Raw genomic sequence first — 17814 nt, forward strand, 5'->3', positions numbered from 1 at the left:
GGTCGGGCCCGAGGGGCGGGTAGGGCTGTTCCGTCCCGTTCCGGCGGTAAGGCCCGGAGGGTCGGGGCCGCCGTCGCCCGCCGCCATCTCCCGCCGTGCCCGCGCCGCGGGGATGTGCCCTCCGTTTGTCCGCCCCCGCCACACGTGTGTGCGCCGTAGTAAAAGTCCTGCCACCCCGCCGGGCCCCCCCGCGAGGGGTCTGTGTTCACGCTGGTTTACAAACATCTCCCTCTACCCTTGACGAGCTGTCTCCCGCCGTGTTAATTAGTGCCAACGGCTCCTGTTTTGCTGCGTGAAGTAAGTAAGCTGACCAAAAAACCCGAGTGAAGTCAGTGTTAAGAAAGACGCCATGTTCAACTATTAATCAATAGTTGGCTTTGTGTGCTTTCAGCTTATTGGTATCTCAAGGGGTCTGATGAACAGACCATCACCGGCAAATATTCCAGATGCCTGAGGCACTGTATAAACAATACAGTATTGTCACTTGACTCTCATGGATGTTGCACATATCATTAGAATCAGCGTTAAGAAAGGGAAGCATCATGCTGTCTTAAGTACTGAGCCCTGTGTAAAGTTTTTTTTCCTGTGGTCATATTTATGTATCTTCACCACCCAGCTTTAGACTTATTTTGAGTAATTCGTAACTTACATTTAGTTGCAGTCAAAAGTTAAAGGGATGGTAGTTTTGTGTATTGTATATATTTTGTATACTCCTCTTGTGTATTGCTTGATTTTAAAGCCTTAGCACTTCTGAGAAAGTAATGCATATGTTATCTACTTCTGACAAAAAGAGATTTTTAAAATATTATCATCGTTATTGATGTTGATCACAAGTTGGATGCAAGTCATGAGTATTACAAATATACATTATTGGGTGCATAACTTCCCAACAGCTAGGAGCTTATTCTGCATATGTTTTCTTGTTTATTCCTTATGTTGTAAGATAGGGATTGCCCATCTCTTCCCCTTTCTCATTCCCAGGTTTCCCTGTGTTCTTAAAGTACTTTGACAGGTTAAACCACTTTTGTGTTCAATTATTTTCTGTATAGACTGAAATACTGATTAAGGGACTTTATCCGTTTTCTTCGCCAGTCCCTGAAAATCAAGGGTAGAGTTTGATTTTTGCATAGTGAAAAGATCCAGCTTACTAATATTTATTGACTGGTTTATGGTCATAATTAGTAAGACGTAGTCTGGAAAATGCTTTTCCATTTGGACCACTGTGCTTTTTATTTTACTATGACTGTTGTATTTTGTTCTCTGTTTTCCCGTATTCTGCTTTGTTTTTTTTTTGAACCACTTGTTCCTGGTCTACATTATGAAGGTTTTGTACTTAACTCTTTCCATATTCTTAGGTTGTCATTAGTGCAACAATTAGTGTTACTACTAAAAAGTCTCTTTAGTTGATGCTTCAGTACAAGAGGATACAGAAGCTCATGCATTTTGCATACAGTTTTTCAGATTCCCTGCAGACAAAAAGGTAAATCCGATTCTTGCAGTTTATTTGCAATCTTGAAGATCAAAAAGTATGTGCAAAATAGATTTGAGATTGTATGTAGTCTTTGAGTTGGGTCTGTCCCACATAATAAGCAGGCCCTGTGACAAACTGCTTTTAAGAAGGTGGACATAATATTTCTTTTCCTGTATGTGTACTCCAGACTTTTCTTCTGTTCATGAACTCATTTCTCATTCAGTCTAAATTTTTTTTATAATTCTCATCCCATATAGAGCTCATCTTGAACAGTTTGTTTTTTATTTTTTGCAGGAATAGTTCTCTTCCAGGAAGTATGCATGGCATTGTAGGGTACCATGGTTTGAGGCTTATAAGCTGATGATCCCATTGCATAGGGTTTTTCTTATTTTCTGTCAATTCAAGTTCTCTTTAAAATTGGAGTTGGAGAGAATGAGAGAGAAAAAGAAAACACACACAGACACTCTCTCTCTCTCTCTCTTTTGTTTCCATTTCCCACAAGTCATGTTGGCCTGTCAGCTGCCTGCATTTCTGTCACCCTGCACATTCATTTCATCTTATCTGCAGTTTTGCTCATGTAAGACATGTACAGAAATAAAGCTAGGAGATTGTTGTTAGAATTCTTTGGAAGATATTCAAACAGTATTTTGATGGAAAATCTTTTCCCAGTATTTCTGGAATATAGACTTACAGTGTTTAAAAGAAAAGTAATCAATCAATACTAGCCTGTTGGCTATGAAGTTTTAAACTTTTTTTATAAGGAATACTTTAATATGAAGAACCTAGGAGTATCCCACACCCAGGATGAGAAGTTTGAAGTGCTGAAAAACATGATGAAAGGTGGAGTAACTTACTGAGAAACTTAAAAAATTCTGCCTCTGTAAATGTTTACAAAGATTTCTCTACAACTTTTGCCTAAAAACCTTTTTTTTTAAAAGTGGAGGAATCTGTTCCTACCAATCAGTTCATTCGTTGTAGAAAATAAGCATAATAATAAAAAAAGAAAACAAGTTTTGAATCTTACTCACTTGAACCATCTGCTAGTCAATGTTGTGATACTGGATTTTTTTAAGTTGGCAAAATAAACTTTTTTTTAATGATTCAGACTCTTCAAATTTCAGTATCATATTTTGGCAACTTGGTCTTAATATTTTTGTTAAATTTTCTGCATTTTTGAGTCACCTGAATGTCTTTGTTCTGAGTTATATTATAGGGTTGTTGGAATTTGAGGCATGTTGTCTAATGCTGCCATAATCTAACTGGAAATAAGTCAATAGCAATCTTCCATATGCTCTGAAGATACAGTGTAAATTTGCTGTCTTTCACACAGTCATGTGGAATGGGCATAAGCAGATTCTTTGACTGTTCCCCCAACAAAAGCAAAACTTTAAACTTGCTGTTGTCTTCTGTGCCAGATGTGCCCCTGAGCCAGTGTGTTTGCACTAATTAAATGAAATTCTTTGAGAGAGGAACTTACTGCAGTGACTTCATTATTTCTGTTTTAGTAGAATACTGTCTCTGTGTGGGTTTTGTAAACTTTGTGTCAGGGTCTCTGTAGAGACTGAAGGTATCTTCATTTGCTGTGAAATCATTTGTTGTCACAAAGGGGTGTGTAATACAAATTCTGCAGTAAAATGGTCTTACCATTGTGGAAACTTGAAATTCCTAGTACCGTCGTGGATGAGCACTCGTACCCTCTGCTTGAAGGAGAGAAAAGTTAGTGCTTTTTACGTGGATAAACCTTGCCAAAAGAAAATATCAAAGATAATACTAAAATGTGCTGTGTTCACCATAAAAACAAATGCCTGCAGTACATGACAAAGTTAACATTTTTAGATTGGATCACTAGATGTGCCTTTTATAAACAGGAGAGCCTAAGGATACTGCTGAACCTCATGAAATCACATTTCATGTCACTGAAGCTCAGCTTGTGCCTGCAGGTGATCTGGAAACGTAGATCAGTTCATGGATGGGTCGCTGGCAGGTTATTCCAGTGGCGAGTCAGGAGGAGAAAGAAGAAATTGTACAGATTCAGTAGCGAATATGATGGAAGGTTTTGTATTGACTTTAAAGGATGGTAGGTAAAGTGCCCTGATTTACTAAAAGAAGAGTGTAAAGCTGTCATAATTTGTTATACCATGAGGCCGGAAGGCAGTTGTCATTCAAGATGGATGATGGATTGATTAAGGTTGATTTTTTCTTTCCTTTTTTTTTTTTTTTTTAATTTAGAAAAAGAGTGAAACCTTGAAAAAATCCAGAACTTGATTACACAGGTTGTTGACCAGTGTCAACTTTATTGCCATTTAAGCAGTTTATTTGCAAGTCTGAAAGCTGCACAGTTGTAGAAATTTCTATCTTATTAGGTCTTTCCAACTGTATGCCTTAATAAATTCAGCTGTAGAAGCCTTGTTGGGCAGATAATCTATTGTGCAAAGCAAAACAAAAAAAATGACGATAAATTTAGGACTGATAGTGCAGCAAACTGACATGACTTTTATCATGTAAAATAAAAAACTGTATTTCAGATGGACTACAAACCTTAAAACTTGTAGCAAACCAGATTGGAAATATCTGGGAGACTTAAAGGGACATGCTTTAATTCTTAGGCAGAGTTTGTAATGAATGATGTCTCATTGAGAATCTGTGATGAACTCCAGGAAGCAGAAGGCAAATGAAGCAAAAGAGAAGGCAGTTTTAGAGGGACATGGTGCTATAGGATGTGGACCCTTTTTTCCCTTTAAACAAAGCATCTTTAAGCTTTTTAAATGCAGTTTTCTGGTTTGAATGTTATATATGCTAGTTTGAGCTTCCTTTCCTGAATCACTATAGTAATGTATTGACTTAGCCATGATTTTTGTTTCATGAAGGTGAAATACTGTGTTTAGATTTTCAAGTGGTTGGCTTCAATCAGTCTTTTCCAGCATCCGGATTATTTTGCCATCAAAGTTACAGATGTCTTTGTGGCATTCAAGCCAACCTAACAATGAGATTGTGTCTTAGCTTTTTTAAAATTTATTTATTTTTCTTTACTTTTTTTTAAGCTACCATTAAAGAAACAGGTTAAAAAGCAAAGAAATGTTTACTTTTTAGTGAAGCATGGTAACTCCTAGCCAAATCCTGACATGGTTGTTTGGATACCATCTCAACAAAAAGAAACTGTGTAATCTTCCTTGAACAGAATAAAGGGTCTCTTAGTGACTTTTAACCATTGCTTTTTCATTCCCCTTGAGTGTCTGGAGAAAAATAGTCCTGTTTACTTGTCTGAACCTGTTATGCTGTACTTAAGCTCCGAAGTTACTTCATCCAGTGTCTTCAACTGGGTGGTATCACTTGATTAAGCCCCTGTGGATTTAAAGTCAGTCTAAACAAAGTGAAAGAATGAATTTGTGTTAATGAAGTGTTAAGCATAGAATCTTTGATGAAGTGCTAGATGCACCTCTTTTCAATCAGAGCTTGGGTATTCAGGTCCTTTCTGATTGTATCTGATTTAATAAGTGTAACGTGGTGCAGTTCCATCTAAACGTGAGAGAACTTTTTTACTGTGAGAATGGTCAAACGCTGGAACTGGTCACCCAGAGAAGTTGTGGAGCCTCCATCTGTGGAGGTACTTGGAACCTGACTGGGTGTATTTCTGGGTGACCTCCTGTAGCTGTCTCTGCTTTTGCTGGGGGGTTTTCAGAGGTCTCTTCCAACCTGAATGATTCTGGGATTCTTGGTGTTATTTACCTGACCACCTAATTTTGCTTCTGTGGGACAGCTCAAGCTCACACAGCGTATTGCTGGCGCTGAAGTTACAGTCCCTTCCTCCCCAGCTCAGGATGTCATCACCTCTGCTTGCAGAAACATTCATACCAATGAGCAGTGACCTGGATTAGGGAAATTATCTAGATTTGGTAGAAGAAATGCCTACTTTTAATATGGATCAGCTTCTGTGCATAGGTCAAAACAAATACTTGTATTGAAGTAGAAGACGAAGGAGAGAACTGAGAGTGTGAGTGTCATCAGGTGTGTGTGTCGGGGCAGGAGGATGTGCATCCTTTGGCAGTAGAGCTGGTTCATGCCAACCGGAACAGATTGTGTGAATCCTGATTGTAAAGCCTTACTTATTTTGGCATGTAATTGGTGTATAAGTAATTTATAAAACATTGATCTGATTGGGCTGTACAATATTGGGTTGCTTTGCCCGTGGAAAACTTTTGTTGTGTTAACAAACAGCCACTAGGAAGTGCTCTGTTTTACTTGTTCAACTGATAAAATGGTAGGCTGCTTTTATTTTCTGGTTACGTATTTTTTCTGAGAGCAGTAGGCTGCTTAGGATATTGCAGGTATATTTACTTCTTTTCTGATTAGGCAAAAGAAAATAAGCAAATTCTGATGTAGGCTTTATCATCTTTCACTCTTTCCAATAGTCTTAAGCTATTCCATTCACAGGTGTTCAGCTGCAATATTGACACATTTCATACGAAATGACTACGTAGGCTCTGCTCTTCTAACTGAAATCTTTGAATCGGGGGAAGTCTTATGCTTTCCTTTTCATCAGGGAAAACTTCTATGAATATTTGCAGGTGACAGAATACTGGCCTGGTTACATCAAAGCTTAGGTAGTACGAAAAGAAATGGTGCATTTTTTTGAGGAAAAAAAAAAGGATGCCTAGTACAAGTTTTGAAATTGTATGTTTAATTAAATTATGTAAATTTCACATTTTTTACTATAAAACAGTAATTGTAAAAGATGATCATGTTTGTAACACATTGGGCATAGAAGCACTTTGGAAAAATATATTGTGGTCTCCTTCAGAACTTTGGGTTCATCCATATTAGTATCTGAATTAAGAAGTGCATTTTTGAAAGAAGTCTCCAGATTGGCTTTGCTTATTAGTTTTGTCAATAATGCAGGGCATGTTTGGAGTGCAGGAACTGGATTCCTTCTGGGTGGAACTAAGCTGAAAGATGTGCTTCAACATTCTTGATGTGTTCCAACTGTTAGTGCTTGTTCAGTCTGCAGATCCAGAGTACACCTAGTTTGACTTACTGAAAAATATGTAGCACAGATATTGGGTCATCAGCATCAAACCTTCCTGTGTTCTGATGTAGACATAGTCTTTTTCTTTCCCTTCCTCTTCCACTGTCTTATTTAAAATACCCACACTTTTGCTATGGGTTGTTGGATTTCTGCTGTTTGCATAGGCGTACGGTCTGAAGCAGAGGATAGTAGTCTACAGGCTGGCAGTTCAAAAGCACATCTGGTTTTATTTTTCTTTAATTTATTTTTTCTAAGGGTTGTTTAATTTTGTCTGCTTAATACTTGTTGTTCTGCAGCATTTCATTTCAACTTCAAAAGTGAAAGATGATTGGGACTTAACTTGAAGCAACTGTAAAGATGAATTTAAAAAACTTGTGCCCTTGAACTATTTTAAAACTTTAAGCATAGAAAAATTTTAGGCAAGTGTTGAACTAACGGAAGGTGAGTATTTAAGATAAGAAACATTTTGCAAAAGTGTATTTGTCAACATTGATAGAGATGAAAAGCTGGAAAGTACTCCTGTTTCACTGACTTGCAGGAGCCATTTGAAATTCAGATGAGGGGCACTTATTTAGACTAAAAGTTGGTAGGATCCTGTGGAAGAACTAGAAATTAATTTGTTTTAAGAAAATACAGTTTTAAAACTGTTCTTCCAGATGTTAACAATAACTGGGACATCCCCCACCTACGTTTTTGAAGTGTCTGAAGAAAGTAGATAGAAACTGAACGCAATAACAAGGTTTTTCTCATGTAGTTTCACAGTATAATTCCAGATTAATTTAATTTATAGCCAATATAATCACTGTAGGGTAGTGAGAAATAAAACCAAACTCTAGCACACTTTCCTCACACCCCTCCCTTCTTCCTGGGATCAACTTCACACCTGATTTCTTTGCCGCCTCCTGTCGAGCGGCGCAGTGGGAGTGGGAATAGGGGCTGTGGTCAGTTCGTCAGGTCTCTCTGCTGCTCCTTCCTTCTCATTCTCTTCTGCTCCAGCGTGGGGTCCCTCCCACAGGAGACAGTTCTCCATGAACTTCTTCAACATGGGTCCCTTCAATTTCTTCTTATAGTCTATTGATTTGTAGAATCGTTTCATCTAATAACGTGGTTTGCTTATTCTGTAGCTTTTTTTTTATCCTAGTAAGGGCCAGGCGTTTGCTGTTTAAGATTACAGCACTTGCTCTGAATTTAGGTAAGAAACAGTGTTCTTACAAGATAGTTTCCCAAGGTCATAAATCAGGTTCATGGCCAAACCAATAATAGTAGGACACCTTTCCTTTCTTTCTTGTTTTAATTAGGCTAAATGGTGTTGAAATAGCTCTAGACTGGTGGTGAAGCAATTTGCTTAGAATGTGCAAGCCTGCAAACTCAAGCAAACAGTGTAGGCACTGTAGCTATATAGTAGAGGGAGATGGCTTGTTTCACTTAGTGCTTCTGAGATGGTCCTAAATTTTTAGGCTTCTCTGTTTTTTTTGGTTTTTATATAATGCACATTTTATAGGTTGTGATCAATTTAATAGTGGGTGAGTCTATTAATATATTACAAAGAATACGGATTTTGAAGTAGAAGCTTTAAAAAATATTATAGATAATATATTTTCAACTATAAAAGCATGACATAAAGTCACTTTTTTACAAAAACAGGTAATAGACTGCCCCAAATTTAAATGTCTTTGTGGTGAAGTACAGTAAGTGTAACACTTTTACTTACATTTGACCTGGTATTCCTTATTACAAGCTTATGGTGAAAAATACTGAATAATCCAGAAGAAAAGCAAGTTGAGAAGACTTTTTAATATTAGTTTGTAGATTATTCTTTTGGTTGTTGTTTGTTGGCGTGAACATTTTCATCTGAAAATGATAATTTTAGCCTATTTAGTATAAGGGTTAATAAATGGCAGTAGATTTTGTTCCAAGTGTTAGTCACAAAGACACATGCATACTACTCTGAATTTGTTTTGTATTGAGAACAATAATTTTATAACTCATTTTCTTTTCTGAAATGTTGTTACCAAAACAAGTTATTTATAAACTAAATGAGCAGAATTCCACATGTGGGTTTTTTACTACCAAAAAATGTACTTTTTTGCAGCCTTTTTAAATGTGCATTAGTTCTTCAGACCATCTGGAGTGGATATAAAATCTCTTAATGTACTTTTACTATCAAATAATTTTGAATAACTCTTTAATTTTTTAACTTAATGTGAATAAATTGTCATTAAATCTCCTTTCTGAAGTAGAGCATGCAATCTGTTAAAACTGAAGTGTACCATTATCATCTTCTGTAATGTTTTCCAAGGATACCCTCCACCCATGACAAAGAGAAAAGTCCAAGTTTAGAGGACCGGCAATTGTGTAGCAGCATGAGTCCAGTAATTAGAGGGAAAGACTTTTAAACAGATTGAGAGAAAAATTTTAAGATACACTGGAGAGTAAAAGAGACTTTGTTACACTCCTTTAAAGTTGCTCAAGTGATGGTATGTGTGTAGTCTAGAAAGAAAAGCAGCCATTACTCATGCAGAGGATCTTTCAATTACAAAGTGCTGTTTTCTTTTCTTTTAAGTACTTCAGAAGATTTAAAGAAATTACAGGTTTGATTTTTTTTTCTTTAAATGGATGTTTTATGCTGGTCTGTGTGGGGTTGTTTTCACAGGTTTAAGTAGTCATTGGCATTAATGTGGTGATACTCTTTCAGTCATTGCTCAAGAGAGTGCTCACCTGCGTGTCCTTCTTATAAAACAGGAGATTTATTTTTTTTTTAGCAATAATAGTTAAATTATAAGTTAGAAGTTAATAAATAGGTGTGTTCAGAGAAATAGTAGAGGTGGCAAAGGTGAGTGGATTGAGCTTCTGATAAATACTCAAAAGTTCCAACAACCTGTAAAACAGGGACAGAAAATGTTACTTCTTGCTATCAGAAGACTTTTGAAAGTAAGTTGGAGATAAAAAGTGAAAAGGATGGAAGCCTGTATCCTTGAACTGGGTTAATTTACGAAGGGCGTAGCATAGTTCAGCAGTTTGAAAACCCATATGTAGTAAGAGATAAGGTGTGATGACTCAGGCGTATCAGCTGGCAGATTTTGGAGGACTGATAGCGTCCAGAGGGCAGCGGTGACAAACAGCGGAGAGTGACAGCTCTGGACACGCGGGCTCTGAAAGCCTGGCTGTCCCTGGCCGCAGGCAGTGTCCCCGCAGCTGGGGAAAGCACTTGTCTCAGGAAACTGTAAAAGCTTTGGGAGGAGAAAATGGGAAATAAGCGATGTACAATGAGAGGGAATAACATGTAGATTATGAAACAGTATAGCCTTTTAACAAAAGTATAGAATAAAGGCGTTCTATGTATACTCATTACAGTAAAAAGGCAAAACTAACAGTTCCTGCAGTCTAAAACGACCTAGTGAAAATTCCCAGGGTAATATTTTTTTTACAAATTAATTAAGAATACTCACACAAACAAGAAATGATCTGATTCTACGTGGTTGGCTTTTGACAAAATGAACACAGGATACCCAGTATAAGTGTACATGGCTGATTTAATAGAAGCTTTTGTAAGCATGTAGATCTGTCACACTCCATGGACCTGTTTGTTTCTAAGGTTATAAGTGAAATTCTGCTATTTCTAGTGTTTTATATCCCTAAAGGTTACATTTCTGGTAATAAAGATTTTGCTATTTTTACCAGTTCAGCTTCTGAGAAAGTAGAATCTTAAATTAATGTTATAGCAGCATTACTACTCAGGCTTTCTTGAATTTTGTAAATAATTTTAAGCAGCAAAAACTATTTAAAATAGTAGAAACTATTTAAAATAGGCTTTTTGTTATTACTGTTAACAGAGTCCTTAGTGCTTTCTTGTCAATAAGGCTGCACCTATTCTTCTACTTGGAGTTTAACAAAATTGTATGGGTTTTATTTGCTTTAATGTTCTCTTGCAGAAACAAATGCAATAATAAGCAGTAACTGAGTTTCTTTTTAGGTATTTATTAGTTAAGATTTAACATAATTTCTTTCAAGCTTGCTAAATTTGAGCGAGATACATAAGTAACTTCAAGTTTTATTTGTATTTTAACAGTGAAAGCAAGTTGAATACATTGGTGCAGAAACTTCATGACTTCCTGGCTCAATCATCAGAAGAATCCGAGGACGCAAACTCTCCTCCAGCGTTATCTAAAAACAAAACCACAGGTAAAAATACATTTTTTTTATTTTCAACGTATATATGATTCTGAACTCAGATAAATTTGTGTTGTTACTTTACTATATCACAGTTCACTGGGGCAATTATGCAAAGTCCAATGTCATTTAAGTGGTAATATCTTAAAAAATATACAGTAGGCCTTTGATACAATATTTCTTTTAGTTTTGAATCTTTTCTAAATGTGATAAAAGCTAATTCTACTGGTAACGTACCTTCTATGAAACAAGATGCAAACATGCACGTATTTGCTCTGCTAGGGGTGCCTTTTTCAGTTTTCCTGAATGTGTAAGGCTAGTTTTTTCTGCTGATGTTAAGCTTTTACAGTCCTCGTATTTGTGGAAGAAGTTCTGGAGATTATGCATTCATAATTATTTGAAAAAGATTTCTACAGGTAATTTGGAAACATTTGAGAAGAAAATAATACTTCTGAAAAATGTTAAGTCATATGCTAGGTCAAATTTGGTATTAGAAATTTTTACTTACAGGTTAGAAGTAACGAATTTCAAACATTTTGTTTTGATTACAGTCACAAAAAGAAGAACCTCATGAGGTTCAACAGGGAAAAGTGTAGGGTCCTGCACCTGGGGAAGAAAAATGTCAGGTACCAGTATAGGTTAGGGGTGGACCCGCTAGAGGCAACTACTGAAGAGAAAGATCTAGGGGTCCTGGTGGACAGTAAAATGACAATGAGTAAACAGTGTGCTCTTGCGGCCAGGAAGGCCAATGGTATCTTGGGTTGTATAGGGAAGAGTGTAGCCAGCAGGTCAAGGGAAGTCATTCTCCCCCTCTACTCTGCACTGGTGAGGCCACAACTGGAGTACTGCGTCCAGTTCTGGGCTCCCCAGTTCAAGAGGGACAGGGAACTACTAGAAAGAGTCCAGCGTAGGGCTACAAAGATGATTCAAGGATTGGAGCATCTCCCTTATGAGGAGAGACTGAGAGAGCTGGGACTCTTTAGTCTGGAGAAGAGAAGGCTGAGGGGAGACCTTATCAACGCCTACAAGTATCTCAAGGGAGGGTTGAAGGAGGAGGGAGCCAGACTCTTTTCAGTGGTTCCCACCGAGAGGACGAGGGGCAACGGGCACAAGTTGGAACATAAGAGGTTCCACTCAAATATGAGGAGAAACTTCTTCACGGTGAGGGTGACGGAGCCCTGGAACAGGCTGCCCAGGGAGGTTGTGGAGTCCCCTTCTTTGGAGATTTTCAAAACCCGCCTGGATGCTCCTGAGTAACATGCTCTAGCTCTAGGCAATCCTGCTTCAGCAGGGGAGTTGGACTAGATGATCTCTATGGTCCCTTCCAACTCTAGAAATTCAGTGAAATTCAGTGAAAAAGTTAATTTATTTCATAACAGTACTCAATAAATTTTTTTTCCAAATTTAACTAGGTTAAATCTGTTTTCTGGGTTAACTAGGACTAGATACAAGTGGAAAACCTTTCAAACTCTACTATTTAATGAGCTAAAAGTTGTGCTGAAGTGATAGAGTACAGGAGAATGAGAGTGTGTTCACTGTGTTACAGAATGTATTTTCAAACTCCTATTGTCCTAAGTAATAAACATACGTGGGTTTTCTGGTGGGCAGTTACTCTCTTTTAGTATTTTGTCTTGAGAGAGAGAGTCTGCTGCCATGTGGTGCTAACTTCCTTGTGTCACCATCAAACTGAACTGTTAACATAGGAAAAAGAAATTATTCATGCGATACTTCAGCAGAATAATAAACTAAACTGTGGTGCAGTGGGAGGTGTCCCTGCTTGTGGCTGGGGAGTTGGAACTAGATGATCTTTTAAGTCCCTTCTGACCCAAACCATTCTATGATTCTAAAAGAAAATAGTTTTTTTTTTTCCCTGAAACTGAAGTGTAAGGATATAGTAAGTTGCAGTGCTAGCAATCTTATATTAAAATCACCAATGATCATGATACGTGTTCTGTAATTACCACTTTACTTGTGTGTTTCACATCTATTAAAATACTACTATAACTAGGCCTTTTGAGCAATTTTATACACATATCATTGAATCACTGGATTTGAAACTTTCCCTTCCATTACCTGGACTTCTGGGTGGAATAGATATTAATAGGTTGCATGTCTTCAGGTTTTATATTCCACAGTTCCCTAGATCGAGAAATGGGAAATCTGTCATGTCCTGCATCAAATGGGATTTTTATCTGTGGTTCCGTGATCCCAGATTTAGTATTTTGTCTTTAATGTCAAGATGTGTAAGAGAAAATTCTTAAAAGTAACCTCTTAGAGATTTAAAAAAACGTGATAACTGTATTATTTCTGCATATACAGTTACACTTCCATTTCTTCAATATTTCTTCACCACTTGGAAGGCTGTCTTTTAGCCTATCAGCAACTTAACTGAAAGTAATTTCTAAATGATTTCTGTAAAATGCATACCATTTAGTGGGCCATGTTTTGTTGTGCAACAGTTAATCTCTGAAAGTCACAGTCATCTTTAGTCACACTGGTGACTAAAATAACATAAACAATGCAATGACACAAAATGTGAAGAACTTCTAATATTTCTTGCATTTTATTGTATTTCTTTAATTTCTCTCCACAGGTAAAAGTAGAGAACCTAGAAGTAGTCCAGCTTCAATGGAGAACAATAGGGAAGAGGTAGGAATAAAAATGCTTTTGAATTTTAGTTGCATACTAGTGCAGAATGGCTAGTATAGAAAATGCTAAGTTCACTTTACTTTTACAATAAATACTTAAAGAACCATGCAGTAAATGTCACCATATCTGCTGAGTAGAAGCATTAGCTGTAAGATACTTTGAAATATATTTTAAATTAAATTTGAAATTTTGAATGATAACTCACTTTGATTTAGGCATATGCAAGCAATCCTGTTTCTCCCCCTCACCTTCTTTATTCCTAAATTATTGAAATACACAAATTTACTTGGACAACTGCATTGTCTTTCTGATGCACAATAATTCTTGGGAAAACTGTCTCTAACAGAGTTTAGAGAGTTAGGTTTTAATTACCTGAGGTACACAATTGCATTTTTGTTAAGAAATGCGAGTATTGTTAATTGATTCAGATTGAGTATATTGCAAAGTGAGTTTTTCTTTTTAAAGAAATTCAATTAGTATTCGTTTATCCTTATTCTGTTCTTTGGTTCACATGTAAACAGACTGACTTGTTTTTGGTTTAAAAGAATTGCTCTCTGCCTCATATTTACACTTACAGCCTGTTACTCAGGTAACAGTAGGCACTTAATTTTCCTTTTAGGCAAATATGCTTCTATTTTTCAAAAAGATAAAAAGATGGAGATACAGGATCTTTATTAAACATGAGCAAATGTGGTGTTTTGTATACATCACAGATATGTATCATGTGGGGTGTCTTACTGATACCCACTCTCCTGTTGGAAACATTCAGGTATACAATATGTTAATATATGTAGAGGAAGCACAAGTGCCAGTGTCCTGCCTTAGTTTGCCTTTATTGCAATAAATTCGGTTATTTATTTGATACTGCCCAAACCTAGTTATGATATGCATGCATATCCTAAAAATCGGATTTCCTGTAAAGACAGTCAGCCCTTTCTGGCCTATGAGCCAGATACCAAGTGTCTGTATTCTGCTGGTAATTCTTGGGTGCCTACTGGTGATAGCTCCCCAGTCCCAGCCTTCAAAACCCCTCCATATCTATCTATGTCGGAAAAGGTGATGGTTTCTTCACACATTCATAGACCTGCATAAGCTACTGCAGCACTAAGTGCTGTGAGGAATCCTGGTGAATTGCAAAAAAGTGAAAATGCACAGCAGCGTAGAGGCAGGTGGATATATGTGAATTGGGCAGTTCTTCCATGTACTCATCATGCAAGTTAGCATTACAGTGAAGACACACAGAGCAGGAGGCCCCAGCGTTCTTTGTGATTAGGGCCAACCAGTGGTCATGAGCCATTCTCAGTCTGTTCTCCAGAAAGCTGAGAGAACTTCCAGTATGTACTGCAACTTGAGAACGTCCTCAATTTCATGAAGACTCAGTGCTTGCGACACATGCAGTGTTTCTCTCTGAATGTCTCAAATTATGACGGTGCCCTCTCTTAATTTCAATTAAGATATATGCAGAGGGAGGGAGATTAGTGAGAGTTAGTGACTTACCTTAGAGTTTGGCGACACATGGTTTTAAGTCTTTTTTTTTTTTTTAATGGAATAATGACTTCTTAGAGTACTGAAGCTCCATAGATTTAGTTAACTGAACTGGCACGACTATTGAAATTGCCTGTCACTTTTTGTTAATGGTTTTCCTGCCTTTTGGTTGGGTTTTTTGGGGTTTTTTTGGTAAGAGCATTGGTGACTTCTGCAGTGTGTTCCAGTTGATGTAGTTAATGTAAGAATGTAAGAAACTGCTTTTATTGACAGGTCAATTGGTCACAAATGTGTTGACTTTTTAATTTTTTTCTTGGTTTTAGGGCAGTAGTTCTTCAGAAAGATCCAAATCCTTAGGATCATCGCGTTCAAAAAGGTTGGTTTGGAAAATAAAAATAATTTCTGTTTGTCTTGATTCCATATTTGCAAGTGTGGCTTTATATTTGGCTTTAATTTCTCCCTCATCTTCTGAATCCAGTGTTCTACTGAACTTTTCAAATTTATATTATTTGTACCATCTTGCCTTTTTGCTTCCTGTCTATCAATAAAGGTATTTTCACTCATCCATTTGTCATACTGTGTCTGATCCTGACAAAAACAATAGCCTGCAGTAGTTCATGTATTACCTTCAGACTACAGAAGATTATGCTCAGTATTATTTTTTTTCTTTTTTTCCTTCCTGCCTTGACATGGTAAATTCATTCATTTTAATGGATTCGGTTTTGTTTGTGTGAAATTCTGGAAACTGGTCTTTCTATTCAACAGTCAGCTTTTTCATTTCTTTCCGCATTGCCTTTATTTCCTTGCAAGCATCTTTTCTGCCGAGCTCTTTTTTGTCGTTTGCTAATATTTGTGTGTTCTCTTTGTGCTGCGTGTTAAACTGGGAATGGTGTATAAAATTTCTGAGCGGATGCTCACTTATGTTTCATTCAGGCTTTTTTCCTAAAAGTGTGACTTCCCTGCATACCTTCTTACAAACACATCAAACCTTGAGTTTACAAAAAAAAAAAAAACAAAACCCACCAGCAAAGCTGTGAAACAAAAATACTTTATTAGTATATCTTTTTATTTCACATAGGAGGGCAGAATTCCTGTTCCTAACAAGAAATTGTAACTTACTTATTGTAATAACTCAGACCATCCCATCTTACAATGTCTTAAATGAATTTAAGAAGAACATAGGTTTCTCCAATTAATATGATGTTTGCTTACAAAACACCAGACATATGTATTGCAATATGTAATATTTGTTATGGTATGGTTTTTTTCTGTTTATGCAGGAAACCTACAGTTGTAACAAAATACGTTGGATCAGATGATGAACAAACCTTAGATGAAACTGTAAATGAAGATATTTCAAATGAAAACTCGGAAAACGATGTTGATATGAAAAGCTTGCCTAAAGGTAGTTCATTTCTGTCTGTGTTTCTGAATCCAGCGAATTAGCCAAGATTTTGATGCAGCATAAATAATTAAGTAGAATGCAATGTATTAGTAAAATGTCTGTCTTAGGTCCTGTTGGTTTTTATGTATAAACACACAAGCTTGTGCACAAACACACACACAAACACCCCATGTGCACGCATTTAAAAGAGGAAGCCAAGCACCTTTAGTTTTTAACCCAGCATACTTTAATCTGTGAGTACACCAGGATGTGCTGGTTGCTTAATTCTGTGTGTCTACTGACATCAGCATAAAACGAACATGAAACGGGAAATAATTTATTTATATTTTTTTGGGGTGGGGTCTCAAACTGTCACTTGTAAGTCTCATTATGCTGTTTTGTCTTTGAGATTATTAACAATTACATCAACAGAAGCAAAACTAAACCTGCAGAGGAATCTATTTTTAAGCACCCTTTTAAAGTAGTTAATATTATAAGCCTACAGCCCGCTCTTCATAACTGTAGTGTGAATTTCAATAATCTCTTCCATTTCTTACCTATGAAAGTTAGAGAAAAAAATGGAGGGACTGCTACTGTTTACGGTATGAGTAGCAGTATTTAAAGCAGTCACTTTAAAACTATTTTTTCAGAATGTTAGATTATTTCCAGTGTCCTTACAACAAAAATATGAAAATTGAGCTCTTCAGTAGACAAGATGGTTTTTCATTCACATAATTTTGATTAGTACTCTTCTCATTAAATAAAAAAGTGAATTTCTGAATTTTGTTAAAGACAAAGCAGGTTTTATTCTATTGCTTTTTCATGAAATAACTTCAAGTGAGGGAAACTGCATAGAAGGGGGGAAGGAGAGAGAAAAGAGTAGTTACTCTAAGGCTTATGATAGATTTAAGTGACCTAACCAAAGTTATTTATTTGTAGCATTGCACTACAAATTCCTGTGCTACACACACCCAGCAGTATGACAGTCCTGTTCCGCACGTACCACATCAGGGCAAAGAGAGCAGAATTTGCTCCTCGTTGCCCATTCAGTCTTTGGCTTTTGTCCTACAGCTGCAAAACAGACGTAGTTTGAAGTGTGTGGTTGTGGTTTTTGTTTTCACTTTTGTTTTTTGTTTGGTTTTTTTTGTTGTTTTTTCCTGTGAAGATCTGTGCATTCAAAACTTTGTTGAGTTACAGTCAACAGATTGCACTTTTTTTTTTTTTAAGGTACTATGTTGGCTTTTATTTAAACAGGACTTTTGCACTTCATTTGGATGTGTAATGGTTTCCAATTTCTAAATAAAATTATTCTAGGTACAGTGGTTGTACAGCCTGAGCCAGTGCTGAATGAAGACAAAGATGATTTTAAAGGGCCTGAATTTAGAAGCAGAAATACTGTTAAAATGAAACCTGAAGCTCCCAAAAAGCGTGGAGGTAAATACAATTTAAAACATTTATTAAAACGGGTTTAAATTGTTGCTCATGACCACATTTGGTACATCTAAAAAATTTTCATATTTCTAATAAATTATCCTAAAAATGCCTCCACTCTTCTGGCTTTTTGTTCATTAAAGATTCTAGCTGGCTGAAATTAGCCTCCACTGCTGCCCCTGCAATGCAGCAGTGAAAGCT

The 17814-nt window shown here is 36.8% G+C and overlaps 1 protein-coding gene across 7 annotated transcripts in view; it reads left to right on the plus strand.

Moving 5' to 3' along the window:
* The window catches only part of ATRX (alpha thalassemia/mental retardation syndrome X-linked), an 80257-nt gene that overhangs the window by 659 nt on the left and 61784 nt on the right, over nucleotides 1-17814 (plus strand). For 2 of the 7 annotated variants that reach the window (XM_014955033.1, XM_014955034.1), the window contains exons 2-6: nucleotides 10564-10676; nucleotides 13258-13313; nucleotides 15122-15174; nucleotides 16079-16203; nucleotides 17497-17616. In XM_014955033.1, the coding sequence (XP_014810519.1) occupies nucleotides 10564-10676; nucleotides 13258-13313; nucleotides 15122-15174; nucleotides 16079-16203; nucleotides 17497-17616 (467 nt within the window). Of the gene's footprint in view, nucleotides 1-110; nucleotides 298-9746; nucleotides 9907-10070; nucleotides 10090-10563; nucleotides 10677-13257; nucleotides 13314-15121; nucleotides 15175-16078; nucleotides 16204-17496; nucleotides 17617-17814 lie in introns of those variants that run through there. The other 5 variants (XM_014955035.1, XM_014955039.1, XM_014955036.1 and 2 more) reach the window with 4 other exon arrangements.

Source organism: Calidris pugnax, unplaced genomic scaffold (genome assembly GCF_001431845.1).
Source record: "Calidris pugnax isolate Ruff unplaced genomic scaffold, ASM143184v1 scaffold38, whole genome shotgun sequence".
In the NCBI taxonomy this organism is placed as follows: domain Eukaryota; kingdom Metazoa; phylum Chordata; class Aves; order Charadriiformes; family Scolopacidae; genus Calidris; species Calidris pugnax.